Source organism: Muntiacus reevesi, chromosome 5 (assembly GCF_963930625.1).
Source record: "Muntiacus reevesi chromosome 5, mMunRee1.1, whole genome shotgun sequence".
Lineage (NCBI taxonomy): Eukaryota > Metazoa > Chordata > Mammalia > Artiodactyla > Cervidae > Muntiacus > Muntiacus reevesi.
The window spans coordinates 124,773,884-124,801,098 of record NC_089253.1 but is presented as its reverse complement, the minus strand read 5'-3'; the positions used below and the strand labels follow the sequence as shown (position 1 = coordinate 124,801,098).

Below are 27,215 nucleotides of genomic sequence, written 5' to 3'. Positions count from 1 at the left end.
AGAGCTTCTGGCGGCGGAGGGAGGGCGCGCTGCAGCAGGAGCCCGTCCGCGCTGACGCCGTCCTGACGCTGGTCGCGGCGCTGAGCGGCGTCGCTGTCGCTGTTGCAGTGCGCTTAGCCTTCAGCTGCCTGGCCGGCTCGTTCCCGGCTCCTTGAGGCCGGAGCTCGGCGTCGTGGCGGCGTCTCGTGCCTGGGCTGCCGTCCTGCCGCCCGTCGGGCCGGCTGGCCCCGGGCTTTCAGTGTCTGTGAGGCGGCGCGCGGGGTACGGCCCTGGGGAAGCACGGCCTTCGGCTTTGTTTAATGAGGAAGCTGTCATCACTTGTCCTGTTGGGCTGTCGCCTTGGCCTCTCCATTTCCTCACCCCTCTGAGCGCACTGTTCTTCGGCCAAGACCCGCGCGAGGCGGGGAAGGCCTGGGGCGGGGAGGCCGGGGCCTGCTCTGGAGGGGCTCCCGCCGCCCGGGTGCGCCTCCCCGGGTGCCTGCGGCCCAGAGCGACCTCTGCAGAGCGCCCTGGGAGGCCACAGCCGGGAGCCGGTGCTGCGGGAGGCCTTGCTGGGGGCTGCGGGCCGCGGTCCCCGCCGCCGCCCCCCGCCCCTCCCAGCAGCTCCGCGGGGCGCCCCGGGCCGCGGGCCGCAGAGCCGCAGGTGTCCCCGGGGCTCCTCCCGGCAGCGCCCACCCCTGGCGGCTGACCAGCCTCCCTCCGACGTCGGGGAACACGGCTCGCGCCGGCGCAGCCCGGCCCTGCGTTCAGCTTGAAGGCCCAGGCCGCCTGGGGGCGCGCGGGGGGCCGCGGCGGAGGACGGTGTCCGCGCCCCCGCCCGCCGAGCGCCCCCTAGCGCCCGCGGCGGCAAGCGCACCCGTCCGGGTTCCCGGGGACGTTCCGCCGCGGAAATCCGGCCCGCGCAGCGATGGCGCTCCAGAGGAGAAGGAGCGTGAACACAGGCTCCCGCTTGCCCGCTTGCCCAGTAGCCGTATAGACGGCTGGGTCCCCTTCTTACCGCACAGGCACCGGCTCGTGTTTGAGAGCATGCACAATAATACTCTAGCAAAAAGAGAGTAAGAGGCTATATGCAGTAAAGTCCCAATAAGTTAAAGATCTATATGTATGTTTTAAACTGATAGAAAACCTAGCAAAATAAGGAGCTTCTCTGAAGGGCTTCTCTCATGAGCAGTTTCAGTTTTTCCATGTTCTGTGTTCCGATTTTTCTACAATTACCATCTATTATTTGATAATTAGAAAAAAGTGTTTAAAAAGTAGCTGGCACAGAAGCCTCGCAAAGGCCCAGGCCGCCGGGCAGCGTGTTGAACAGGAGTCCAAGGTCAAAACAGTGAAGAATCAAAGCAACAGAGTGGTTTGATGACGGCCCCCGGAGAGAGAGGGACAAGGCAGGCCTCCCTGCCCAGGGCAGGACCCGGCGGGCAGACCCCAGGGCCACCTGTCCTCCCGTGCTCTGCCCGACTGACTCCAGGGCAGGTGTGTGGCCGTGGAGCCTCCTCCCGCTGGGACGGCACCATCCTGAGAAGCAGAGCCGGCCGCCCCCTCCCTCTGCGGGTTGGTCTGGCCTGTCCCACAGCAGGCTGCCAGGGCGGCCTGTCCTGCCCTTGCTTCTGGACGCTGCTCCGCAGGGAGGGCCGCCCTGACGTGTTCCCACGGCCCATCTGTGCTGCCTCGGTGTGTGCTGTGCATGTCTCACGTTCCTGCTCCTTGGGTCCTGGGCCGGTGTCCACCCCCAGCAGCTCAGGGAAGAGGCCCGCTGGGTGTCAGCTCTGCCCCCGCCGGCCGGAGCCCGAGCCCAGAGGGTGGGCAGAGGGCAGAGCCGCGCGGCCCGGCCCAGCTAGCGTCTGCCTCTCTCCTGCAGGCCCCTTCCAGCCCTGCGAGCACCTCTTCGAGAGCTGGGGCGTCCGCCTGGCCGTGTGGGCCGTCGTGCTGCTGGCCCTGCTCTGCAACGGGCTGGTGCTGCTGAGCCTCTCCGCGGCCGGGCCCGGCCCGCTGCCCCCGGCCAAGTTCGTGGTGGGGGCCCTCGCGGGGGCCAACACCCTGACCGGCCTGTCCTACGGCCTCCTCGCCTCCGTTGACGCGCTGACCTTCGGCCGGTTCTCCGAGTACGGCGCACGCTGGGAGGCGGGCCCGGGCTGCCGGGCGGCAGGCTTCCTGGCTGTGCTGGGCTCCGAGGCATTTGTGCTGCTGCTGAGCCTGGGCGCGGCGCACTGCAGCGTGGCCGCGGCCTGTGTGCGGGCCCGCGGGAAGGCGCCGGCCGCGGGCAGTGTGCGCGCGGGGGCCCTGGGCTGCCTGGCGCTGGCGGGGCTGCTGGCTGCCCTGCCGCTGGCCTCGGTGGGCGAGTACGGCGCCTCCCCGCTCTGCCTGCCGTACGCTCCGCCCGCCGGCCAGCCGACCGCTCTGGGCTTCGCCGTGGCGCTGGTGCTCCTGCACGCCGCCTGCCTCCTGGCGGCAGCCCTGGCCTGCATCGCGCTCTCCTGCGGCCTGCCCGCGGCCGGGCTGGAGGCTGCCTGGGACTGCGCGGCCGTGCGCCACGTGGCCTGGCTCACCTTCGCCAACGGGCTCCTCTTCTGCCCCGTGGCCTTCCTCAGCCTGGCGTCTGCGCTGGGCCTGCTGCCTGTGACCCCCGAGGCCGTCAAGGCCATCCTGCTCCTGGTGCTGCCCCTGCCCGCCTGCCTCAACCCCCTGCTCTACCTGCTCTTCAGCCCCCACTCCCGGGAGGACCTGCGGCGGCTCTGGCTCTGCCCGAGGGGCACCAGCCCGTGGGAGCCGAGCTCCTGCGACTCCACCCAGGCCCTGGTGGCCTTCCCCGACATGGAGCTCACTGCGGGGGCCTCCGAGACCCACGGCCTCCCCTCGGGTGCTCTTGTCCCCCGCCAGCAGCCTGGGGGCCTCCAGCTGGAAGGCGGCCACGTTGCAGAACTGGAGGGAACCCGGTTTGGGAAGCAGCCGTCCTCCAGGGATGGTGGACCACCTCAGGGAACCCTGGAGGCCTCGCCAGCAGGCCGAGGCTGGGCGGGCGGCGGGGGCTTCCAGTCATCCAGCTTGGCCTCAAGCGTCTGAATGTCCTCCCCACTCCCGCCTGCCCCCTCCATGGATGCTGCTGCCACCTGTGAAATAAGTCAGGACGACTCAGTGTGAGCTGTGCAGACGACCCGCCCCAGCCCTGCCGGTCGCTCCCCTCGCAGGCCGCTGCCTGTGGGTTCTCGGCCGGGTCTCCCCTCAGTCCTGCTCTGGCCTCTTCCCTGTCGCACTTGAGGCTGAGGACCTGAGGTCTGGACGTTTGTCACTTAAGGGAAGTGAGGGGAGCAGAAGACGATACTGGGGTGGGGGCTGGTGGCCCACGTGGCCCAGAGGAAGGTCGGGGTGGGGATGCCAGGGACCGCCCCAAGCTCTGCACCGCGCGGGCCCTGAATGCACCCCTCACAAGATTCCTGTCAGCACCAGTTTCAGAAAACAGGTCACGGCGCTCCTTTCTCAGATACCCGGGGAGAAGGCCTGTGTGCTGACGGGGCAGGAGAACCTGCTTTAACCGGGTCCCCAGTTCTTGACCAGCAGGTTCGGGATTGCTTGTTTGGTTTTCATCGAGCAGCTACTAGCATCTCACAGATGAGCCCCCACCTCTCCTGGGGGCCCCCTCCTGCACCCCCGTTGATACCACAGGAGGCCACCCGTCTTGGGAGCTAGGGCTCAACCCTGTTACCTCCCCGCCTCTCTTGTCCTGCCCCGAGAACACTGCAGAGTGGTTGCCCTGTGGTCCATGGGGGCACGGTGAACAGCTGGCAGGCACCAGGGAAACCTCTGCCCTCGGAAGACACGGGGTTCCTGGCCCCCCGCGACTCCGAGCTCCTCCCCGTGTTCTCCGCCTGCTGCCTTCTGCCACGAGCCCGACCGTCCCCCCGAGACCCCGGCCCTGCCCTGCCGAGGTGCCCGGAGCCGCCAGTCAGTCCCAGGGACACGTGTGACGTGTTGGGTTGCAGGAAGTGTCACACAGGCCCAGGCTCCTGGGTGCCCCAGATGGGCTAGGACCTTGTGTCTGTCCCTATGCGCCACCCGCACACCCTCCCCCGCCCCAAATGCAGGAGAGCAGTGGGAACTGGGGCTCGGGAGACGGGCGGCTCATCCCGGGCACCCTGCCATCTGTCACGTCCGGACGGGACAGAGGGCCCCGCCTGGTGCTGTCGGACGGGATGGCTCTGGCAAGGTCCTTCGGGTCTCATGGCTGGGGGACTGCTGTCTCATAGCCCTGACAACCCCCACCGGTCCCCCAGTGGAAACCCTTGGAGGAGTCGCCAAGGCTGCCGGGCGGGCGAGCAGAGGAGCGAGGCTCCGCGGTGGGCCGTCACATTTGACATCATGTTCTGAGTCCAGCTGAGGAGCCTGGACTCTGCTGGCTCTGGAGCAGACCCGCTGTCCCGGTGCCATAGGAGGGCTCACCAGGCCTAGCACTGCCCGCAGGCACCGCCAGGGGTCAGCTGGGCAGGCGCGCACCCTGGTCTCCCCACCGCCTGGGCTGAGCCGGGGCTCTGTTTGGCCCAGAGACAGGGTGACTCCGATGGGCCTCTCAGTTCTCCAAGACGCCCCAGGGACGGATGGCGAAGGGAGGATGGCTTTGGGAGCCGTGAGTCCAGGCCGCTCCTGTGTGCCCACCAGCCCCCAGAGTTGGAGCTGCTGCGTGGGGCCTGCAGGGCCCTTCCTGGGGGAGAGGCAGGGCTCCCGGCTGCAGGCTCGGCCCCAGGGCGGCCCCACCTCCACCTGCGCTCTGTTCCCGGCCAGCTGGCGTCGGCCAGGCCTCCACCTTGTGGTCAGAGGAAAGGTGTTTGCCACAAACTGTTTTTATTATTCAAAAGCTTTGCAGATGTTGTGTATGTGTGTATATGCATGTTCTGTTGTGTTCGAATCTTTGCGACCCCATAGACTATAGCCCATCAGGCTCCTCTGTCCATGGGATTTTCCAGGCAAGAATACTGGAGTGGGTTGCCATTCCCTTCTCCAGAGGATCTTTCCCACTCTGGGATTGAACCCCTGCCTCTTCTATAGGCAGGCGGACTCTTTACTGTCTGAGCCACTAGGGAAGGCCCTGTAGGTGTACACCGACTCAAAACAAGAGGTGAAGTCGAGTTGTGTCCGGCCGGCTTTCTGGCAAGTTGGAGCGTTTCTCTTTGGCTCGCTGCTGTGGTCAGTGGAAGATTATGTATTAGTCTGTCATTGATCAAACAATCAAAAGCCGAGTAATTCAGTGCATGTAAATGCATTTATTTGGATTGATGATGTCTTCCAAGACGGTGTCTGCAGAGCAGAGCCCGTCCTGGGGGCTGCAGTGGGGGCCGCACTGGCTCCTGCCAGCCGGGTCATTCAGTGCCTGCCCGAGGGCCCCGGCCACCACAGCCGATTCTCCTTGGCTGCTCTGTCCTCACCTCAGGAAGTCCCTCCTCGAGGCTGGGTGCAGGGCTGTGACTACGGAGCCTCGGGTTGGGCCTGCCCCTGGCCGACCTCCCCACCTGACCTGCGAAACTCATGGCTTGCCTGCTCCAAGCCAGTGAGGACGAGCGAGGCAGTGAGGCCCTGACGGGCTCCGGGCTCTGTGCTGGCGCCTGCTGGGCCGGGTCCACGCCCTGTGCTGGGAGGAGGCAGGCATCAGGGAGCACCGCATCCGTCCCGGGGCCGCCGCCTCTCTCTGTGGGGCTGTGGGGGCCGGGCCGGGCGGGCTGTGCGGGTGGGCGGGCGGGTGAGAGCGGCTCTGAGATGGGGGTGTGAGCCCCCGCCCCTCGGCAGGTCCTCCGTGACCCCTTTTACTCCTCCCTCTGGATGAGCAATACACGCGCGTGTCCCGACGGCACGCGTCTCTCTCTGACCGCCCCCGCCCCCGCCCCTCTTGCCGAGGACTGCTGCGCTTTGCTCCTGCTCCGCTCCAGCGTCTCTTCTCCACCAACAACATGCCCGTGCTCACAGCCCAGGTCCGTGGGGGGCGCCCTCTGGTTTCTGCAGGACGGTGGCGCTCTTCCCACCGTGGAGCTGGGCCATGGCTTCACTTCCGCCCTCCGGGCACTTGGGTTGCTTCCAGTTTTGCCCTTGCACGCGGGGCTGCCCTGTGTGCCCTTGGACGCGGGTCCTCCGTGCAACGCGTCGTGCACCCTCCTGGTCCCTTTTCCAGGAGTGGAGCTGCCGTGGGCAGCAGGCGGGATCGGACTCACAGCCTCTGGGGTGACCACTCAGCTTGCTTGTGCCGGCAGAGCAGGGCTTTAGCGCCTTGTAGGGGGGCCGCTGTCCCCGCCCCACCCCTGCAGAATCTTCAGAGCCGCCCTGAGCATGCAGAGCTCGGGCAGCACTCCGGACCCATGCCGGCGAGTGGTGCTTCCCGGGCCGGGGTCTCCTGGACCCGCGTTCACGCTCCTTCTTCCCCTCCTTCCCAGGCTGGGTGCGGGGCCTGGCCTTCCTCCCCCATCTTCTCTCATCCTCTGCCTGGGTCCCCTCTGCTTGTGAACTCAGAGACTTCCGGCTTCTCTATTTCTAGTGATCAGGGCACAGGCTCTGTAGCCGTGACCAAGCCCGTGGAGTGGACACAGCAGCAGATGGTGCAGGGCATGAGGGCCGCCAAGAGCCGGCCGCGGCCCCTTCAGGGGACGGGTGAGGCATCCCGGGGCCGCCTCGTGGGTGGAGGCTCTGCAGTCCGTGTGGAAGCGGGGGGACGGCACAGGCCGGGGAGCTGGTGTGTGGTGATGGCGGGGCCGCGTGGCTGCACGTGGCTGACAGAGGAGAGGTGTGTGCAGGCCGAGGGGGTGACGCCCACAGCGCTGGGGGACAGGGGACAGGAGACAGGGCTCTCTCGGGCTCCAGGAGGAGGTACAATCTGGCTTTTATTAATACATCACCTGAAGAGTTTGTTGCTGCGAGAAGCGTGGACGGCAGAGTCAGGGCTGGAGGCCAGGGGACGAGGTTCTGGCTGTGACAGCCAGGCAGCTGAGACCTGCTGGAGGCCAGCTGCGGAGGGAGCTTGCGCTTTCCCACAGTGACTCCAAGGCCATCTGGCTTCACACCTGGCCTGTCCCCCCGTCAGCACCGTGGAAACGGGCGTCTCCTGCCACAGACGCTCGCTGTGGACAAGAAGCTCGCGGCCCTGATGGCTGCTGGCAGCCCCTCCCGGAGGGACAGTGCGGACAGCACGTGTGAGTGGGGCCCCCAGCCCAGCCGTCCAGACACCCGCCCCGCCCCCAGTGTCAACAGCTGTTCGGTTCCTACACGTGAAGCTTCCCGGGTGATACACTAATGGCATCTGCAAGCCCCAGTTTGAGGCACATTTGCCCTAGTACAGGAGAGCAGATGAGTTCCTGGGCCTGAATGACAGAACGGTAGCTGATTTGGAGAAGTGGTTTCAAGAATTCTGTAGGAGCTGGAAATACATGAAGTGGGGACACGCAGGAAATCCACATTTCAGTTGATGCCGTCGTCTGTCACTGCGCCTGTGTCCTAAGTCAGGCCGCCACGAGTGCGGGGCGGTTCCACGGTGGAGGAAGAGAAATGGCTCGAGGGGCCCTCTGTGTGCCCTGAGCCCTGCCTGGCCTGGAACCACCAGGCTCAACACGGCAGGGCATGCAGCCTCCCTGCCTCGGCACCTCGTTCCACCTCAGCTGACTTCTGCCCGAGTCCGCCCACTCCATCATCTAAACTAACAGTGAGGACAGGCCTGGGTCCGCGTGCCCCATCATCTGAACAGAACAGTGAGGACAGGCCCGGGTCCGCCCACTCCATCATCTAAACTAACAGTAAGGACAGGCCTGGGTCCGCCCGCTCCATCGTCTAAACTAACAGTGAGGAGAAGCCTGGGTCCGCCTGCTCCATCATTTGAACAGAACAGTGAGGACAGGCCTGGGTCCGCCCGCTCCATCGTCTAAACTAACAGTGAGGAGAAGCCTGGGTCCGCCCACTCCATCATCTGAACAGAACAGTGAGGACAGGCCTGGGTCCGCCCGCTCCATCGTCTAAACTAACAGTGAGGACAGGCCTGGGTCTGCCTGTTCCATCATCTGAACAGAACAGTGAGGACAGGCCTGGTATGCCTGCTCCATCGTCTAAACAAAACAGTGAGGACAGGCCTGAGGGCCCTGGCCAGTCTTGGGCAGAGACTAGAGCTTGGCACCTTAGTACCTGCCGTCAGATGAAGCCGCCAGGGACATGTGGGGTTGTGAAGACCCATGTGAATCTGTGTGATCATCACCTGATTGTCTATTATCGTATCAGATGCTTGGCACATAGGACGCTTGGCACAAGTACAAGTATGTGTTCAACATACAGTGTTGCACCACAGTATTCTGATCGGCCATGTAAGCCACAGAGTGAAAGCCACAAGTACCACTTACAGAAGGGTGACGACCTTATCCCCGCTCCGCACTAAGACATCTGAAACCTAGAATCCTGGAAGCATGGCGGTCACCAAATGGTCTCTAAAGCTCCTTTAGACACACATCCATCCTCAGTGTCCTGAGTGATGCTGGTAGGTTGGCAAAATAAAGGACAACTCTTCCAAATATCGTAACACTCCTTCTGAACAGCTCTCTGGCCAGTTTGCTCCCAGGCACACATTCAGGATAAATGCATATTCAACATTAAATGACTTTATTTTTCAGGCTTAAAAGTTTTAAAATCAATATGCACAAGGTAAATAACTCTCCAAGAATCAATGTAGAGCAGAACACGTAAATATACAAGGTCTGTTTCACAGGATACAAAAATCACATCATCAAGTACAAAGAAAACATTCCAGAAATGTAGGCAAATTGGACCATCCCGGCAAAGACAGGCCAGGACAATCCCTAAACGTCAGGGCAAAACCTCTTTCCACCACCGCTCAGCTGCGAAGCCTTCCTCTTCTGTGTGGCGCTGGGCCCCTCTGAGCCGCCCACCTCGGGGGCGCTGCCAGGCGTCCCTTCCTCGTCTACCTGATAAGGAGCAGATGGGAAAGCACAGCACAGTTCACACCAAACATAGTTCACACCGAACATCTACTGGGTTCACACCAAACACCGTTCACACTGTACTTCTGAGTTCACACGGAACACGGTTCACACCGAACTTCTCCTGGGTTCACACCGAACACTGTTCACACCGAACTTCTCCTGGGTTCACACTGAACACGGTTCACATCAAACACGGTTCACACCAAACACGGTTCACAACAAATGTTCTCCTGGGGCCTCATTGCCTCCTCCTGGACATTCCCTCCAAAGCAGCTCCCACCCCTGTGCCATTTGTCTGTTAATTCTTCTCCCTGCTGACACTAACGGCTCCGTGGCTCCGGCTCAAGCAGGGGCAGCTCAGCAGACCCGCGTGTGCTCACCATCGTGTCTGCTCCTCAAGTGTCTCCTTTGTTAAGCGAGGGAACTATCGCTGTAAACTGGGGGCGTGGCTTCTCCCTCCCTCCAGGTCCACTCCCTTCCCTCCCACACCCCTGCCCCTCCCCGAGTCCTGCAAAGAGACCCCAGTTGTCTGGTGGTCCTTAGTGGATGGTGGCTCCTAGAAACCCTCACTCCCACTGGCTGAGCTATCTCCTGAATGATTACAAGGAAGGTTGTGGGAGAAGATCAACCAGCCACCCTTGGGTACAGCACGGACTCAGCACATCTAATAAACCCTTGTACGTATACAGACACATTCACATGTCACAGGCAAGAGGCAGGAGCAGAGTCAGAGCTGCCAGACATCCCACCTTCTGCCGCGCATGCTTCTCTGTCCACTGCATGGCGTTCTTGAGGAAGACTGGCTTATTGTATTTAAACTCTGAGGACTAAGACGGAAGCAGAGAGTCAACGGAGAGAGAAGAGACTTGTCAGCTGCAGCCGCCACGCAACCCTCCTGAACAGTGAGCGGACACGGGGAAAGTGGGCCGGCACTTACGATGTCAGCCATGAGCGGGTCATCCGGGTTGGGCTCGGCCATGAGCTGCTGAACAGAAGTCAGCAGGGTTGCGATGTTGAGGGACGGTCTCCAGGCACCCTACACAGACAGACAGCGGGACAGACAGGTAGCGGCTCTAAGAATGTGCTTCTCCCATCACGTGAGGCTAGAGGGTTGACCTTGCCCCCGCCACTCACTTTTGGTGGCAACTTGAGAACGTCTAAACAAATCCGTCCAGCAGAGTCGATGTTGGGGTGATAGATTGGAGTCAGAAATCGGATCTGAGGAGGTTCAAATGGGTACCTTTGACAGCAGAGGAGGACAGGGAAGTTTCACTAGAATATTGCTTCTGACGTTATAAATAGCTGCTGACGGCTAATTAGGACAGCAACGTTTGAGAGACAAACCTTTGTTCTCTTCCAATTTTTATGATGAAAATTTACAATACTGAAAACTCTTTTACCCACCACCTGGATCAAGTCCCTAGCCCTTTAAATACTTTAGCATGATCTCCGAAGAATAAGGTCCCTCTCCTACAGAGCTGCAAAACTGTCAGTACACTCTTGAAAAAAATACAAAAATTATTCCTCAGTCTCATCTACCACCCAGATTTCCTCAGTCTTGGCTGTAGTTTTGTAAAGATGGATTTTGAAAAACAGGGTTCAATTCTGATTTACACACTACACCTGGTAACTCTCTTTCTGGTGAGACACACACCTTGAAAAACCCTTGTGTCTCAGAACTGACATCCCTGGGATTACTGACCTACTTCTCTCAGGACTTGTAACAAACGTGGCCTGTGAACAGGTGTCTACAAACCACAAACTACAACCATCGCCCCCTGATGAGCGTCTTAGAGCAGCCCTGGATGAACAGGGGCCTTTACACAGGCAGAGGGAACGGGGCCCACCAGGGAGGAGGGGACAGAGAGCTGGTGTCACGGGGCTGTGAGGCACTAGCTGGGGAAGATGAGGAAGTTCTCGAGAGGGATGGGGTGGGGTGGCTGGATGACAATGTGAATGCACCTGATGCCCCAACACCATACACTTAAACAGGGTTAAAATGGTCAGTTCATGTGTGTGTTACTGCAGTGGTGTGTGTGTTACAATGGTGTCTGTGTGTGTTACCGCAATGACATGTGTGTGTTACCACAATGCTGTGTCTGTGTTACAATGGTGTGTGTGTGTGTTAGCACAGGGTTATGTGTGTGTTACTGCAATGGTAAACCCGGGGTGGGGGGTGGTGGTATTAGATGGGATCTAGCCCAGTTTTAAGAGAAAGAGATTGAACTCCAAAGATAATGTGCTAGAGGTCACAGGAAGTCCTGATAAGATTAGGACTAAGATCCAGGTCCCGTAAGTCCTATGTTCAACACTATACCACACTGCTATCTTCCAGTAACTGGTTTAGCGTGGAAATGTAAATATAATTCACACCGACCTCTCTGGAATGTGAACTTCCAGCTTGAAAACACCTTTTTCATAAGGTGTGTTGGCTCCACCTAGTATCTCTTGAAAGAAAAAGAAAAAGAGGTAATTGGGTGACCTGAAGCAGCACACCACCTGGTCCTGACGGAGATGCTAGGTCTGGGACAGCGCTCTCAGGGTTTGATAAGCCCCCACACAAGGTACCAGCCTCCCCAAGGCTGGTGTCAAACAAGGACTGCGTGGGAGATCTGGCCATAGACCACAAACACCTGCAGCTCTGCTGGGGCGGCCGGCTGTGTTCTGATCACGTGCTGCCTGGTCTGGTCTCGTGGATACGTAAAGGTGACATATCTGTGGTGCTGAACTGCCTCAGAGCTGATGCCCAGGTCTTGGACATAAAGCAGCAAGAAGTGGGGTAAAAGGCCAAAGAAGAAACGTCATGCAGACCTTTTATAAATGTAACAAATGAGGCAGGCAGATGCACTCATGCCCTAATTCAGGGGAACACACAGCATTCACATCTCAGTACAACTTGACAGGGTTGAGGCCCACACGCCTGGGGCGACACCTACGTGCACGCAGGTCTTCCATCCGGTCCCCGTTCTGCCAGCACGTGATGCCTGGGGGCGGCTCCGCGGCCAGCAGGCTCAGCTCTCGCTTCAGGCGCGATGTTCTCTGCATGACCTCACGTAGAAGCGCCCAGTTCACACTGGCTGGGATCCTGGGGAGAAGGGGGGCGCCTGCAAAAGGGTCAGTAGCAGTGAATTCTTAGTACCAGTTTCAATTCACTGAAGGACAGAGACAGCCCTCGTGTTACTTGCTATTCTGAGAAGGGAGTCTTGACTTTTTTCCATTTCTCTCATGCTATCTGTTCAAGCAAACACATTTTAAAAATAAAGTATAAAACAATGAAAAGTTTCTACAAACAAAACACTAAAGTTCTAAAGTGAAGTCGCTCAGTCGTGTCCGACTCTTTGCGGCCCCATGGACTGTAGCCCACCAGGCTCCTCCATCCATGGGATTTTCCAGGCAAGAATATTGGAGTGGGTTGCCATTTCCTTCTCCAGGGCATCTTCCTGATGCAGGGATTGAACCTGGGTCTCCTGCATTGCAGGCAGATGCTTTACCCTCTAAGCCTCCAGGGAAGTCCACAAACAAAACACTACATGCTTTAAATTAATGTCTATCTCCACTGATAAGTCACTAACTCCTGAGGCATTAGTTAGTGTGGGTCTAGTTTTGCTCCCCACGCGTCCTCAGGGGCCAAGCAGAGAAGCTGATGGTCATGCACCGGTTGGGGGGGCGGGGAGTGGGCATGGATCAAACATAGAGACCTGGGGACAGGCAGTGCTCCCACCAGAGGTTTATAAACTCCGCTTCAAGGCCTGAGGTTTCCTCCACGTGGTTTGGAATCCACACATTTCTCAGCTCTTTAGAGCTTCCACTCCATCAATTTCTTCTTTCTCTGGTGTCTCCAATCTTCTTTTCTTCTGCCCATCAACAAATATACTCAAAGTCTCATTGCTCATCTAAAACAAGCCCCCCCCCCCCACCCCCCGGGCCCACTTCTCTGGCCGTCTCCCTCCATGGGTGAGTCACGAACACTGCCTCTCAGTCTGCCACGATCTCTGCACTTCATTCATGGCATTTTTGACAAACACATCTTTTACACTTACACTTTTGTAGATTAAAATTTCCTTAACCCCAAACTTAGATATGTTCACATTTAAGTCTTCGATCCACTAGTAATCAATCTGTGTGTATACTGTGAGTAGGGGTCCAAGTTTGAGTTTCTCCCCTCGTATGAAAAACCAATTGTCCTAGTCCCATTTATTGAAAAGTCCATCTTTTCCCTGGTGACGTCATACTAAATATGTTCCATTGGTCAACTGGTACAAGTACCCCTCTGCTTTGTTGTTCAGTTGCTAAGTTGCATCCATCTCTTTATATATAAACATATATATAAAGCAAGAAGGACTTAATTTATAGCACAGGTAAGTATATTCAGTAAGTATATATCTTGTATTAATCTATTATGAGAAATATATATATATATATGCACATACATGTATAACTGAGCCACTTAGCTGTACACCAGAAACTAATACAGAATTGTCTATTTCAATAAAAAAGAAAACAATTTACAATAACATCAACACAAATATTGGACAGAATAAATTCAACAAAAAGTACAAAGTCTATACTTTGAAAACCATAAAACATTGTTGAAAGAAATTAAAGACTAAATAGATGGAAAAACATCTCATATCCATGAATTTTTAAGATGGCAACACTTCACAAACTGACCTGTAGATTCAACAGGACCCTATCAAAATTCCCAGTGTCCTCTCTCTTTTTTATTTTTTGCAGAAATTGACAGATCCTAAAAATGCATATGGAAATGCAAGGGAGCCAGAATAGTCAAAAGAATCATGAAAAAGAGGAACAGAGTTGGAGGACTCACATTTTCTGATTTCAAAACTTATGTATACATAACTACAGTTGTCAAGAATGGATGGTCCTGGAGTAAAGATAGACAGGGCAAATGAATAGAACTGAGAATCCAGAAATGCACTCACACATGTGTGCTGCATGCTAAGCCACTTCAGTCCTGTCTGATTCTGTGACCCCATGGGCTGTAGCCCACCAGGCTCCTCTGTCCATGGGATTCTCCAGGCAAGAATACTGGAGTGGGTTGTCATGCCCTCCTCCAGGGGGTCTTCCTGACCCAGAGATGATGGGAACCTGCATCTCCTGAATTGGCAGGCGGATTCTTTACCACTGAGCCACCAAGGAAGTCCCAGAATCAGCAATACTACAGGCAAATTAGTATGTTTAAACAGAATTAATTTAGCACTACAACAGACATTACGTAAATTATTCCAAATTTCTTTATTCACGTCTTTAGGACCATCATCTCTGGGATCCAGTTATTTTACGAGGTCATTAGCTATTTTTATATACTGTGGCGCTCCTAGTAAAGAATCCTCTTGCCAATCCAGGAGTCCCAGGAGACGCCGCTCGGCTCCGTGGGTCGGGGAGACCCCCTGGAGGAGGGCCTGGCACCCCACTCCAGTATTCCTGCCTGGAGAATCCCACGGACAGAGGAGCCTGGCGGGCTACAGTCCCTGGGGTCGCAAAGAGTCAGACACGGCTAAGCGACCGAGCACCGTTTACACACTGACCCTTCCTGCTTTCCTCAGGAAGCAGGTACTGGGAATCAGGAACAATAAAACACACACACACAGTTAATAAGACGTCGGGTGGGCGGCTGGGGCGGCTGTGGGACGCCGGCCGGCCGGGGCAGAGCGCCAACCGCGTTGCCAAGACGTGCAGAGCGTCCGTTCTACAACCGACAGTCGGAGAGGAGGAGGCTCGGCATTCACGCAGAAAGAAAGCGCCCCCAGCCCCCCACACCGCCCGCGGACGCTCGCCCACGGCCTCTCTCACCTGCGCGGTTGCTTCTCGCAGTGCAACGGCCCCGAGCAGCCGGCAGCGCGCCTGCGCGAGCCCGGCCGCTGCCTTGCCCCGCCTTCCGCCCGGGAGGCTGTGATTGGCCCCCGGAGCGCCGCCGGAGGCGCGCAGCCTCCGATTGGCCCGCTCCGGGCGGGCCCCGCCCACGCGCTTTGAACGCGAGCGCGGCTCGCTGGGACGGTTTAGACTTCGGCTCGCTGCGGGAGTCCCGGGAGGCGGCGAGCTGCGAGCATCTGGGAGGTTCTGTGTGGGAGCGGATAGCCGTCCCGGTGTTCGCGCGGAGGGGCTGCCGCCTCAGGACCGTCAGACCTGAGAGCCCGAGGAACTGGAGCCTGGCTCCGACTGGGGGCGCGCGGCGCTGGGGCCTTCCTCCGCGCTAGGGCCGCGCCTGCCACGCCTCCGACTCGGCCGCGGGAGGAGCGGCCGGTTCGCCTGAACCCGCGGGCGGTCCAGTCGGGACTTTTGCCTCCGGCCCAGACCGGCGTTAAGTAGCCGTGGTTCCGGGTGGCCGCAGCTTGGGCGTCCTCTCGGCCCCACAGGCCCGCGGAGCTCCCGGGGCTTCCCGTGGGCTGCGGGAGCGGGCCCCGCCGGGAGCCACGAACCACACGGGAATCCCGTTCCCGTCCAGTCAGCTGTCGGTCCTCACTTACTGTCAGCACCACTTACTGTGGGGACGTGTTTTCTGTCTTAACGCTGGAGTTGGCTGCCCATTTTACTACTGATACCTTGTATTTTGATCTCTTCGATATGGTTCCTTGTTTTCCACCTCAACTGTGATTGTGTCGCAGTTGCTGTTCTGTCTTCGGAACTGAAGTTAATTCCTTCCTCCGGCGGTTTTCTGAGCAGGTGGTGTGTCTGTGCTGTGCTCACTCGTGTCCGACTCCTGGCGGTCCCGCGGACTGTGGCCCTCCGGGCCAGAATACTGGGGTGGGTAGCCACTTCCTTCTCCAGGGCATCTTCCCAACCCAGGGATCGAACCCAGGTCTCCCGTATTGCGGGCTGATTCTTTACCAGCTGAGCCACCAGGGAAGCCCAAGAACACTGGAGTGGGCAGCCTGTCCCTTCTCCAGGAGATCTTCCCGACCCAGACATTGAACTGGGTTCTCTTGCATGGCAGGCGGATTCTTTACCAGCTGAGGTACCAGGGAAGCCTGGAAATCTTTAAAATGTCCTTTAGACGAACCAGGCATTATACTAACTCTGGTGGAAAGGAGAGACGGTATGATAAAACAAGCAAAGGCCTGTAGTTTTGGGACCCAAACACAAAAAACGGGATAACAGGGAAAAGAAAAAAAGCTCCATGGGCTAAATGTACAGTCCCTATTTGTCCACTAGAGGGAGGTATGTTAACTGGAGAGAACAGAGGCCATGCTGAAAATTTTTCATAAACTGTACAGGTGTCATTGCTTTAAAAAATGGGAGTATGGATTTCCCAGGTAGGCCAGTGGTAAGGATTCCACCTGCCAGTTCAGGAAATGCAAGAGATTCGGGTTGGATCCCTGAGTGGGAAGATCCCCTGGAGTAGGAAATGGCTACCCACTCCAGTATTCTTGCCTGGAAATTCCCATGGACAGAGAAGCCTGGAGGGCTGCAGTCCATGAGGTCACAGAGTCGGACACAACTGAGCGCATGTGAGCGCATGCACTCACGCGCGCGCACACACACACACACACACACACACACACACACACATACACACTAATTTGTAGTTTTTTTTTAAACTACTGATACTTTCTATTTTGATCTCTTTGATATGGGAAGATGATTTTTTTTTTTTTTACTTCTATCATTTTATTGTTACCAACCCATCTCCCTCCACCCTCGTGCACACACGCTCAGTCATGTAATCACATGGACTTCAGCCCGCCAGACTCCTCTGTCCATGGACTTTTCCAGGCAAGAATACTGGAGTGGGTTGCCATTTCCTTCTCCAGGGAAGATGATTTTTTGCTAAAAGTTTCCTGATATATGTACAATATAACTGGCACACTCAGCACATTTAAAAGCTCAGAATTGTGGTGATCGTTGGTAACGTCACTGTGTTGTGCTCCAGGAACTGATGTAGTTTATAGCTTAATTATACTTCAACAAACAAAAAACCTTTATAGAGAAAGAGAACAACAGATCTGTGGTTACCAGATCTGGGGGAATTGGAGGAAGGTGGTCAAGAGGTACCAAGTCTGGTTATCAGATAAGTAGTTAGAGTCCATGGGCTCACAAAGAGTCCGACACGACTGACTGACTAAGTGCGCGGGCACACACACATGCACGGATATAATGTCCAAGGTGATGAATATAATTAACACTGCCCTATGTTATATATGAAAGTTAAGAGTAAATCTTGGGAGTTCTCATCACAAAATATATATTGTTTTATTTTGTATCAGTATTGTGATGACCCAAGCTTACTTGTGGTCATTATCTTATGATGTATATGTCAACTTGTATATAAAATATCAGTATTGTTTTCTTTACCATATTTAGGAAATGTAGACTATCATGTTTGTTTAATTTAGTAAACAGTTGTATAAGTTTATTGTGTAAGTTTATTTTCAGAGTTTGAGCAAGCTCCGGGAGTTGGTGATGGACAGGGAGGCCTGGCATGCCGCAGTCCAAGGGGTCGCAGAGTCGGACACGACTGAGCAACTGAACTGAACTTTCAGAGAGCCTCTGTTGGGGGAAGATGTTTCAGGGAAAAACTTAGATGACTTTAATTTTGAAAAACTTTTCAAGTCATACACAGATTGTTGATTCCTACTATAAACTGCAAGGATCCTTTCCAGGGTCTTTTCAGGGCTCCTTGTTAATGCGTTCTAAGTTACAACCTTAATAAAACTCTGGATTTACAAGCAGGGCAGGGTTTCGAAAATTTCGAGTACTTTCAGTCCAGTTTTTCTCAATAGCAAGAATAATTACCGACTCTTTTTCCACTTCAAAAGACAGACGTTATAATTAGGGAGCCGAGATTAGCTGGAAGTCAGAACAAGAATAAACCACGGCTTCCAACAAGCTCACGGAGGTGACTCGGGCCGCGGACAGCTCCCGCCTTCGGGACAGAGGTGACCCCGCGCGTCCGCGGCCAGGCCGAGCGCCTCCGGACCCCGCCTCTTTCCGGATGCATCCAGGGAATTGAAGTTCCGGTCCGTCCCGGGTGCGCCCGGAGTGGTGGGGCGCGCGAGGGGCTCCCACTACAAGTCCCGTGACGCCTCGGGGCGCCGCCCGCGCCTGCGTGCTGAGGCCGCGGGGCGTGCGGGCGGCGGAGCAGTAAAGATGGCTGCGCGCGGGACTCCGCCCTCCGCTCCCGGCTGAGGTGCTCGGCAGCGGCGGCAGCCCGGGGCAGCGGCGGCAATGGCCGAGCTGGAGCACTTGGGCGGGAAGCGGGCCGAGTCGGCGCGGGCGCGGCGGGCCGAGCAGCTGCGGCGCTGGCGGGGCTCGCCGACTGAGCAGGAGCCCGCCGACCGGCCGGGCGCGGGACCGCAGGCTCGGCGCGGGGGCCCGCGGGTCCGCTTCGAGGACGGTGCGGTGTTCCTGGCCGCCTGCTCCAGCGGGGACACCGACGAAGTGAGGCGGCTCCTGGCCCGGGGCGCCGACGTGGACACGGCCAACGTGGACGGCCTGACCGCCCTGCACCAGGTGAGCGCGCGGGGCGGGTGGTCGAGCCGGGGGTCGCGCCGCCCGGTGCGCGCCCGCGCCGCCCGCCCGATGCCCTCGCGGAGGCCGGCTGTCCGCGCCCCCGAGAGCAGGAATGGGTCCGCGCCGCGTCCTCGGGTTTGCGAAGGTCCGGGGGCGGCTTCGTGACCCCTGGCCCAGCTCGCGGCCGCGCGCGGCCTCAGGCTCTCCCCGCCGCGTCAGGCGCGCCGGCGGAGAGGCCACCTGCGGGGTCCCCTGGCTTGATGCTCCGGGGGAGCCTGTCTTCCCGCGCCCCGACAGCCCCGCGGGAATGACACGCCCCAGGCCGGGCCGCAGCCCGTGGACCACCGTGTGTGCTCGGTACCAGCACCTTCGCTGCGCCCATTTTATGCCCCCGTGTTCTGAGTCACTGTCAGGATTAACTCCACCCTCCCTCTCCACGTGGAACTTCATCAGTTATTTCAGGGGGCCGGGAGTTGGACACCCACTCTTAATCCTTCTTGATTTCCTTCTTTTGCTGTCTGTGCAAGTGGATGCGTTGGCATGAGAATGCACTTCTAAATAATAATTCAAGCTTGCGTCATGCCACTTCTTTGAACAAACTAGCCAGGAGCTTGAAATGCGTCCTCACCAAGTTTCCAGTCCTTTCTTTCAGAGGAAAGGACCTTCTCTAACCCTGCTTGTATCCGCGTTTTCACACTCAGAACAGTGCCCCACCTTAGAGAGCAACCAGTTCAGTTCAGTCTTGTCTGATTCTTTGCGACCCCATGGACTGCAGCCCGCCAGGCCTCCCTGTCCATCACCAGCTCCCAGAGTTTACTCAAACTCATGTCACTCGAGTTGGTGATGCCATCCAACTGTCTTATCCTCTGTCATCCCCTTCTCTTCCTGCCTTCATTTTTCCCAGCCTCAGGGTCTTTTCACATGAGTCATTTCTTCACATCAGGTGGCCAAAGTATTGGAGTGTCAGCTTTAGCATCAGTCCTTCCAATGAATATTCAGGACTGATTTCCTTTAGGATGGACTGGTTGGATCTCCTTGCAGTCCAAGGGACTCTCAAGAGTCTTCTCCAACACCATAGTTCAAAAGCATCAATTCTTTGGGGCTCAGCTTTCTTTATAGTCCAACTCTCAATCCATACGTGACTCCTGAAATGTAATGTCTGGGCTTTCTAATATGCTGTCTAGGTTGGTCATAGCTTTTCTCCCAAGGAGCAAGTGTCTTAATTTCATGGCTGCAGTCACCATCTGCAGTGATTTTGGAGCCCAAAAAACATTTATATAATTCTTTGCTGTTTAAAAATTATTTTGTATTTCACTGCATGTGAATCTCAGCAGTGATCCTTTGAGGTAGGTGTTTGTTATTGATTTAATAACCATTTTATAGGTGATGAATCTGAAGCTCAGAAAATTGTTGCTTGTATGGGATTAGAAGAGAGAGAGAAATTGCCTTTAGGGGTGGGTTTTTCAGATTTAAACTCCAGAGCTTTGTATTTCATCTAGTAAGGAGCTGAATATGTATAAGACGGACGCTAAGAGGGCCACATGCATTTTAAATTTCTGAGCTCTTTGAGAGGGTGCGTTTTTAAAAAAAACCACTTGAAGGGATCCTAGAGGATAGAGAAATAGAAAGCCATTTCTAGCCCACGTGTTCTTTATTGAGGCAGTTTTCTGAGTATAACTCAGGCCCTGTTTCTTTTAAGGTGCCTCTGCCAGCTGAGTCCGGCCCTGACCACATGCATTTTAACAGCGCCCTGAGACAAGCAGCCAGTGCGAGGCCCCTCCTGCTAGTGCTTCCCACACCAGGAAACCACCCTTCTGACCCCTTCCCCTGAGACTGGGCCTCTTGGAGTCTTTCTTTCCCTGTTAATTACCACCCTAGATTGTGACTTGCAGCTTCTCTCAGTCACTGTGATCTTCACACTCTGTGATCTCCTAAACTGGGAGGGGGGGAGATGACAGCCATGGAATTTTCTCTGAAACACCTGCAAATGCTTTTTGATATCGCTCCCTACTTACAGAGCTCGTGGTGGGTTGAGTTGACCAGGTGTACTCAATACTGGACAAATTTCAGCCACAGACTAAGCTGCTTGAAGATTTGAGGGAAAACAAACAAACCATCTCTTTGTTTTGAATCAAGACAGGGCCTTTATTGGCTCAGGAACTCTTTTCCTAGTCAGTTTCCACAGAGTTACAGTGTGTTTCTCCAAGGCCCGCAGAACTCCTAAGGTACCTAAAAGGGTGTTTTCGAAACGTGAGGCTGGAACTGCCGGTGGCTGAACGGCCATTAGGTGTCTTCGTGCCTGTCCTTCTGTGGAGCGGAGAGTGGTAGGCTCACCTGAATTACTTAGCTAAAATAGCCGCTGGCCTGCCAGCGTGGTGTGAATTATCAGGATGACTGCTGCCGGCCCCGTTCTGGCATGGCCTCTGGGCCGGCTGGGAGAAACCCCAGCAGACACGGCTGGACGATTCCTCTTCTCCCTCAAGGTTACAGTAGCCGTTTTGTGTTTCAGGGCGTGGTGCCTTGACCCTGCTTTTGACTTAGACCGTTCTTTCTTGGCAGCCTTTGCTTCTGCCAGGAGGTGCTTGAATCAAAGATAAGTTCCAGGGGGCCTGCTAATAATGCTTGAAATAGATCCGGATAAGAAGTATCTTGAAGGTTAGCCCTGCTCTGGTGAAAGTCTTGAAAACTGATGCATACCAACTAGACATGGGCAAATTAAGATTTGGTGTGTTTGCAGAGTCGTCAGTGAGAAGGGTGTTAATTGAGTTACATAACCCTTGGAAGAGCGTGCTTGCTCACAGAGAAATTCCCATTTCGTTTATGTGTCTATATTGTTGGGCTTGAAGTGTGGGCTTATAATTCGGTATGGGCTGGTACTTGAAAAGTTTTGTTTTTACTTGTTTATGTGGTAAGATTTTTTATTAGCGCCTGTCTTGTGTCCTTAGCATTATGCTCTTGGGTCCTCCAGGGCCAGATACAGGCTCGTAGACCTGCGTCAGCCAAATTACTGGGCTGCTCAGAGGCAGCCGTTTGCTTTTGGAAAGATTTTCTGGGCTTTGTCAAAATGGGTGCCTGCCCTTCCTCCAGAAAGCGTTCTGTCGGCGCTTGTGTCCGCGCGTGTGGGGAGGACACCGATGCTGGTCCTCGTGGCTCTGCACTCAAGACCAGTCCTCATCTGGAGGATGCCGAGAAAGCTCGGAGGATGCTGTGCCTGATTCAAGTTCAGATTGGTTTCCTGGTGGTCTCAGAATCCACATTTGAGCCTCGGGGTCACCCAGACTGGAAGTCAACTCCTAGCGCCCTCAGTCATTCTAGAGCGGCCTCAGTCTGCTCCTGTGTCCTGAGCAGGAGAATTTCATTCCTGAGCAGGGGAATGAAAAGGACCTGTTTCCCTGGAAGAGACTAGGTGGGAAGGAAGGCAGGCAGAGCGGTTTCTGTTCAGCCAGACGGAAGACAAAGGTGAGAAGTCTTTACTTCGGTTCCAGATAGTATGTCTGTGTGCCGATTTGTATACTAAAGTAAAATGTGTATTCCTTTTTAAATTGAGGTGTTTATGTTTAAACACCTCATGGAAGCCACCCGTGTTTTCATTTTTTAATTTGTGGCTATGCTGGGTCTTCATTGCTGTTCCGGCTTTCTCTAGTTGCAGCGGGCGGGCCCTAGTCTTCATCATGGTGGCGTCTCTTGTGGGGCCCAGGCTCTGGGGTGCAGGTGTGGGCTCAGTAGTTGGGGCCCACAGGCTTAGTTGCCCCGCGGCACGTGGAGTCTTCCCGGACCAGGGGTTAAGCCCGTCTTCTCCGCATCGGCAGGCGGATTCATAACCACCGGACCCCAGGGAAGGCCTGTAATTGACATTTGACACTGTATTAGTTTCGTATGCACAAAACTGCTCCTAGTCATCGTGCAGAGTTAGTTTTTTCCTTGTGATGAGAACTTTTAAGGTACGCTTTTCTTGGCAACTGTCAGACTTCTGTTACAGTATTTTTGACCACTATCACTATGCTGTGATTACATCCCCATGACTTATTTTATAATTAGGATAAAAGTTGTCTTCTTAACATTTTCTCTTTTATTCCAACTTCACTATTTATTCCTCTTACAGTTCCACGTGTGAAGTGACTTACCCAGTGTGTTGGTGAATTCTGCTCGCTCTTAGGGCCCAAGGCAGTATGAGAATGAGAGAGTCTGTCGGCGTTTTCATCGCTGCGGTTCTGGAGCGTGCCTGCTGAGTCATTCTGGTCGGTGACCTCTCAGCTTGCTTCACGGGAGGCCACCTGGCCTTGCCTTCCCAGTCCTGTCTCCAGTCGTGATGCCATCGTGGACTTCAAAGCCAGATTTGAAAATGAGGCTTATTTTTATGGCGGTTTATCGGGAGGTGGGGGAGCTGGGGGAGTACTGACACAAGCTGTCTAACCACCACCGTTTATTTGCTCCTTGGCCAAAGTTTTGTTCCGCCTGCTTGAAGTCCGATAAAGGAGCTGTCTACTGTGATGTTGGCATCAGAATCTTCTCTGTATTTTTTAGTAGCCAAGCTGTCATTGTGTGTAGGTGAAGCATAGTTCTGTTACAGGTAGGGGGTTGGACAGGTCTTGTGGGTAAACTGAAATTAAGTCCTTGCTTATTTTCATCTTTACAGTGTACTTTGAGGTACACATGTTTATAGTCTGTGTGTAGGTGTGTGTTAAATAGACCTGAGCTACGACAGGCGCACGCTGCTGTTTAGCCCCCGCCTGCATCACGGCCGGGAGCACCTGTGGCCCCCACCCCGGCCCTCCGTCAGTGCTCCGGGCCTCCTGAATCGGGCTGCGTCCGCTGGCCGTGCCGTGTGCGAGTCCCCGGCGTTGTTGAGCTGTCGGCAGCACGCTGGCCTTCTTGCTGAGAGGTGGCCCACCGTGCAGACATAGCGCGGTTTGCCGTCTGCCCACCGGGGGAAGGACATTGTGTTACTCACAGTTCTGGTGATAATGAACAAAGCCACCATAGACACTGCTTCCCATCCTCACCAGGACTTGAGTCATTTTTAAAAATGCCGTGTTAACAGTCATGCGGTGGTGAGTAATTTTCAATGACAGGCGTAATGCTAGTAACAATACCTTGTAATCTTTAATCACAGTGGCAGCAGCGGAAGCTGGTAGAGGTAGTAACAGTCACTCCTGCTTGGATGGTGTTTACTCTGAGCCAGGGCCTGTTCTAAGTTCTTCTATTAACTCACGAGTATACGAAGAACTCATGAGGTAGGTACTTTATCATTTTCTGGATCCTACAGAGATGGGGATTCAGACCCACTGCCCAGGGTTGCACACATAATGTGTGGCGAAGCTGGAATTTATTGATGCTCAGGCAGTTGGAGGGTCAAATGCCTGTTCTTAACTTTGTGTTGTAAGCCTCTTGCTACACTGTAAAACTGGGTAGAAAACAGGAGGAAAAGGTAGAAACAATTTAAAATTAGGCTCAGTTCAGTTCAGTCGCTCAGTCGTGTCCAACTCTGCGACCCCATGAATCACAGCATGCCAGGCCTCCCTGTCCATCACAAACTCCCGGAGGTTACTCAAAACTCATGCCCATCGAGTCAGTGATGCGATCTAACCATCTCATCCTTTGCTGTCCCCTTCTCCTGCCTCCAATCCCTCCCAGCATCAGGGTCTTTTCCAATGAGTCAACTCTTCGCATCAGGTGGCCAAAGTATTGGAGTTTCAGCTTCAGCATCAGTCCTTCCAATGAACACCAGGACTGATCTCTCTTAGGATGGACTGGTTGGATCTCCTTGCAGTCCAAGGGACTCTCAAGAGTCTTCTCCAACACCATAGTTCAGAAGCATCAATTTTTCAGTGCTCAGCTTTCTTCACAGTCCAACTCTCACATCCATACATGACCACTGGAAAAACCACAGCCTTGACCAGATGGACCTTTGTTGGCAAAGTAACGTCTCTGCTTTTTAATATGCTGTCTAGGTTGGTCATAACTTTCCTTCCAAGGAGTAAGCGTCTTTTAATTTCATGGTTGCAGTCACCATCTGCAGTGATTTTGGAGCCCCAAAAAATAAAGTCTGACACTGTTTCCACTGTCTCCCCATCGTATTTCCCATGAGGTGATGGGACCAGATGCCATGATCTTAGTTTTCTGAATGTTAAGCTTTAAGCCAACTTTTTCACTCTCCTCTTTCACTTTCATCAAGAGGCTTTTTAGTTCCTCTTCACTTTCTGACATAAGGGTGGTGTCTTCTGCATATCTGAGGTTATTGACATTTCTCCTGGCAATCTTGATTCCAGCTTGTGCTTCATCCAGCCCAGCGTTTCTCATGATGTACCCTGCATATAAGTTAAATAAGCAGGGTGACAGTATACAGCCTTGACAGACTCCTTTCCCAATTTGGAACCACTCTGTTGCTCCATGTCCAGTTCTAACTGTTGCTTCCTGACCTGCATACAGGTTTCTCAAGAGGCAGGTCAGGTGGTCTGGTATTCCCATCTCCTTCAGAATTTTCCACAGTTCTGAGATAAATACCACTACCGTTTCGATGTATTCCTTTCAGGTGTTTTTTTCCCAGTTGTTCCTTATATTGAGTTTGTATGTGTGAAGCCTGTGTTTGTGAAGCAAATCAGTATCACGCGCTTTGCCTCCTGGTGTTTTCCTTTGTAATCGTTCTCCTGTGTTGCTCAGGGCGCTTTGAAGGTACAGGTTCTGTGAACACTGGCGTCATCCACAGGCACTGTTTATATCTGTGTGTGTATATATATTTAACACAGACGGATGTCAAGGCGAGAGTTCTCAGGCGATTATTGGCTCACAGCCGCTGCTGAGTGCCTGATGGTATCCTGTGAATCTGCGCTGAACTCTCCAGCAGTCCGCCCGAGGCCACGATGGCTGCCTGAAACCGCACGTGGTGTCAAGCCCTGCATGTACCCCGGTTGGGTCGGGGTGCTGACGCCCACAATAGCCGGTCCTCCGGTTCCAGGGCTCCGCATCTGCAGATTCAGCCGCCTGGGTGCTGTCTAGCACTGCACTACATAGTTATTGAGAAAAGTCTGCTCTGAGTAGACCTGCACAGCTCACGGCCCGTGGTCCTCTCTTCCTCCCTGACGGGTGCGCGGGGTACACAGCTGACAGGAGCGTCAGCTCTCCTGAGTAGCTGCAGCCGGATTTCAGAATGAACGGAGGACAGAGAGGAAGGAGCCCGCTGAGAGCGAAGAGCGTCCTGCAGCCAGTTCCCGCCTGAGGGAGACGCTCCTTGTTCAGACAGGAGGGGGGCTCACTCCGGCGCGGGGCTCCGCTGCTCTGAAGACCCCCGAGTAGGAGGATCCTGTCCACATCCGTGTGACTCAGGGCTGGTCATCTCCCCGTCTCGGCTCCAGTTCTTCACGTTTAAAATGAGACTTGGACACGAGCGTCAAGGTGAGCGCTGATGAGCGTGGGAGAGGATGGGAGAAAATATGAAGGAGCAGAAGGCACAGTCTGGGAGAGAGGAGGCGGGCGTGTCTCTCAGCGTGGTCGGCTGAGGAGTGCCCCCGGGACTGCGCCTGTCCTAATCATGGAGACCTGCGGGTGCGTTCCCTTCCAGAGGAGAGGGGCTTTGCAAGGTGATTACGCTTAGGGTCTTCGATGGGAGGATGAGCCTGAGGCTGTCTAGGTGAGCCCAGTGTCATCTTCAGGGTCTTTATAAAGGGGAGGTGGGAGAGGTCAGTTGTAGGAGATGGTGGCGGCAGGAACCAGAAATGGGAGCGTCTGGGGGGCTCTCCAGCCCAGGCCTGCGGGCAGCCTCTCGCTACTGAAAAGGCCACTGGATGGAGTGCTCCGCAGAGCCTTCCCCGAGCGCACCCTGCGAAACCTGGGTGTTGGCCAGTGAGACAACTTCAGGCTCTGTCCTCCAGGTCTGTAGGTGGATACGTGCACTTCTGAGCCACTGAGTTTTGATCCTTTGTTACAGCAGCAAGAGGAGAGCCACGAAAACCCAGTGATGCTGAGGAGTTTCAGGAATGAATGGTCAATAATGTGAAAGGAAATTGAGGAGCAGGCCTGGGGAAAAAACTTAGATTTGGTCATTTATAATTTTTGAGAGAGCAGTTTCAGTGGGAAAATGTTTTGAGGACTTCTCATGGAGATTGTATCATGTTTTTACTATTAAGGATAACTTACTTTTCCTGTTGACTTTTGGAAGGGAAAAAATCAGGGCCCAAGATATCTGAGAAGACTCCTAAAATGTTGGTTTCTCATTAGTTCCAGAGGCTTTGTTCCTCATGAGTGAGGGGTATTTTAGGATGCTAAGCCCGGCACTAGAAGCAGAAGGTTGCGCTCGTTACTGAAGGGCGGACTAGCTACCTGAGCTTACTTCATTTCCCAGCCCTGCTTTGGCCCCTGTGATGCTCACTGTCCCTGGAGGGCAGCCTGGGGGGGCGTGATGGGGAGATTAGTGCCAGCAAACTGTTTCCTTTGTCCTTTATTCTTTCGCATTCATTTATTGAATGAATTATTGCGCCTGACTCTGTGCTGCTTGTTACTTAGCAATTGATAGGTTTTAGAATCTAAATAGAATTTGGAGAATGCTAGCTGGTTCCTATTATCATTCATGATGGGAAATTGGCTACACAGCGAGTTTCTCGTCTAGCCTTCTGGCTCTCTCCGAGGTTGGTGGGGGAGTGTTACATTCATCAATATTTGGCACTGTTTTCATGTAGTCCTGTTTTCCTAAAGATGGTGGAAGAGGGAAGTTAATTGTTAATTAATCTGTAGCGCCTCGAATAGTAATAATAAACCAGAAGAAAGATCTTTAAAAAAAAGATTTTAAAAATTGAAAAG

At 55.0% G+C, this 27,215-nt stretch overlaps 3 protein-coding genes across 8 annotated transcripts in view; 2 read left to right on the top strand and 1 right to left on the bottom strand.

Moving 5' to 3' along the window:
- The window catches only part of LGR6 (leucine rich repeat containing G protein-coupled receptor 6), a 75,936-nt gene extending 72,876 nt beyond the window's left edge, over positions 1-3,060 (top strand). The window contains exon 18 of the mRNA XM_065937188.1: positions 1,859-3,060. Coding sequence (XP_065793260.1) covers positions 1,859-3,060 — 1,202 coding nt within the window. The remainder of the gene's footprint in view (positions 1-1,858) is intronic.
- Positions 3,061-8,593: 5,533 nt separating this feature from the next.
- On the bottom strand, positions 8,594-14,819 carry UBE2T (ubiquitin conjugating enzyme E2 T). 4 transcript variants are annotated; one of them, XM_065936361.1, is made up of 7 exons: positions 14,766-14,819; positions 11,888-12,055; positions 11,329-11,398; positions 10,086-10,191; positions 9,889-9,987; positions 9,701-9,778; positions 8,594-8,933 (listed from the first exon to the last, which is right to left on the bottom strand). In XM_065936361.1, the coding sequence occupies exons 2-7, from the start codon at positions 11,994-11,996 to the stop codon at positions 8,808-8,810; spliced, it is 588 nt and encodes a 195-aa protein (XP_065792433.1). In that variant the 5' UTR covers positions 11,997-12,055; positions 14,766-14,819; the 3' UTR covers positions 8,594-8,807. The 4 variants fall into 4 exon arrangements, with proteins under 4 accessions (XP_065792433.1, XP_065792436.1, XP_065792435.1 ...); XM_065936364.1 differs by lacking the exon at positions 14,766-14,819 and adding an exon at positions 14,562-14,663; XM_065936363.1 differs by lacking the exon at positions 14,766-14,819 and adding an exon at positions 13,780-13,799.
- Positions 14,820-16,512: 1,693 nt separating this feature from the next.
- The window catches only part of PPP1R12B (protein phosphatase 1 regulatory subunit 12B), a 165,737-nt gene continuing 155,034 nt past the window's right edge, over positions 16,513-27,215 (top strand). The window contains exon 1 of one of the 3 annotated variants that reach the window (XM_065936360.1): positions 16,513-18,422. In XM_065936360.1, the coding sequence (XP_065792432.1) occupies positions 18,138-18,422 (285 nt within the window). In that variant the 5' untranslated portion in view covers positions 16,513-18,137. The remainder of the gene's footprint in view (positions 18,423-27,215) is intronic. The other 2 variants (XM_065936358.1, XM_065936359.1) reach the window with 2 other exon arrangements.

Coding starts and splice junctions, on each gene's coding strand:
- UBE2T (XM_065936361.1), bottom strand. CDS start 11,996: ATGCAGAGAACATCGCGCCTGAAGCGAGAGCTGAGCCTGCTGGCCGCG. Junction 9,988..10,085: donor TTCTCAAGTTGCCACCAAAA/GTGAGTGGCGGG, acceptor CTGTCTGTGTAG/GGTGCCTGGAGACCGTCCCT. Junction 8,934..9,700: donor AGAAGCATGCGCGGCAGAAG/GTGGGATGTCTG, acceptor GCTCCTTATCAG/GTAGACGAGGAAGGGACGCC.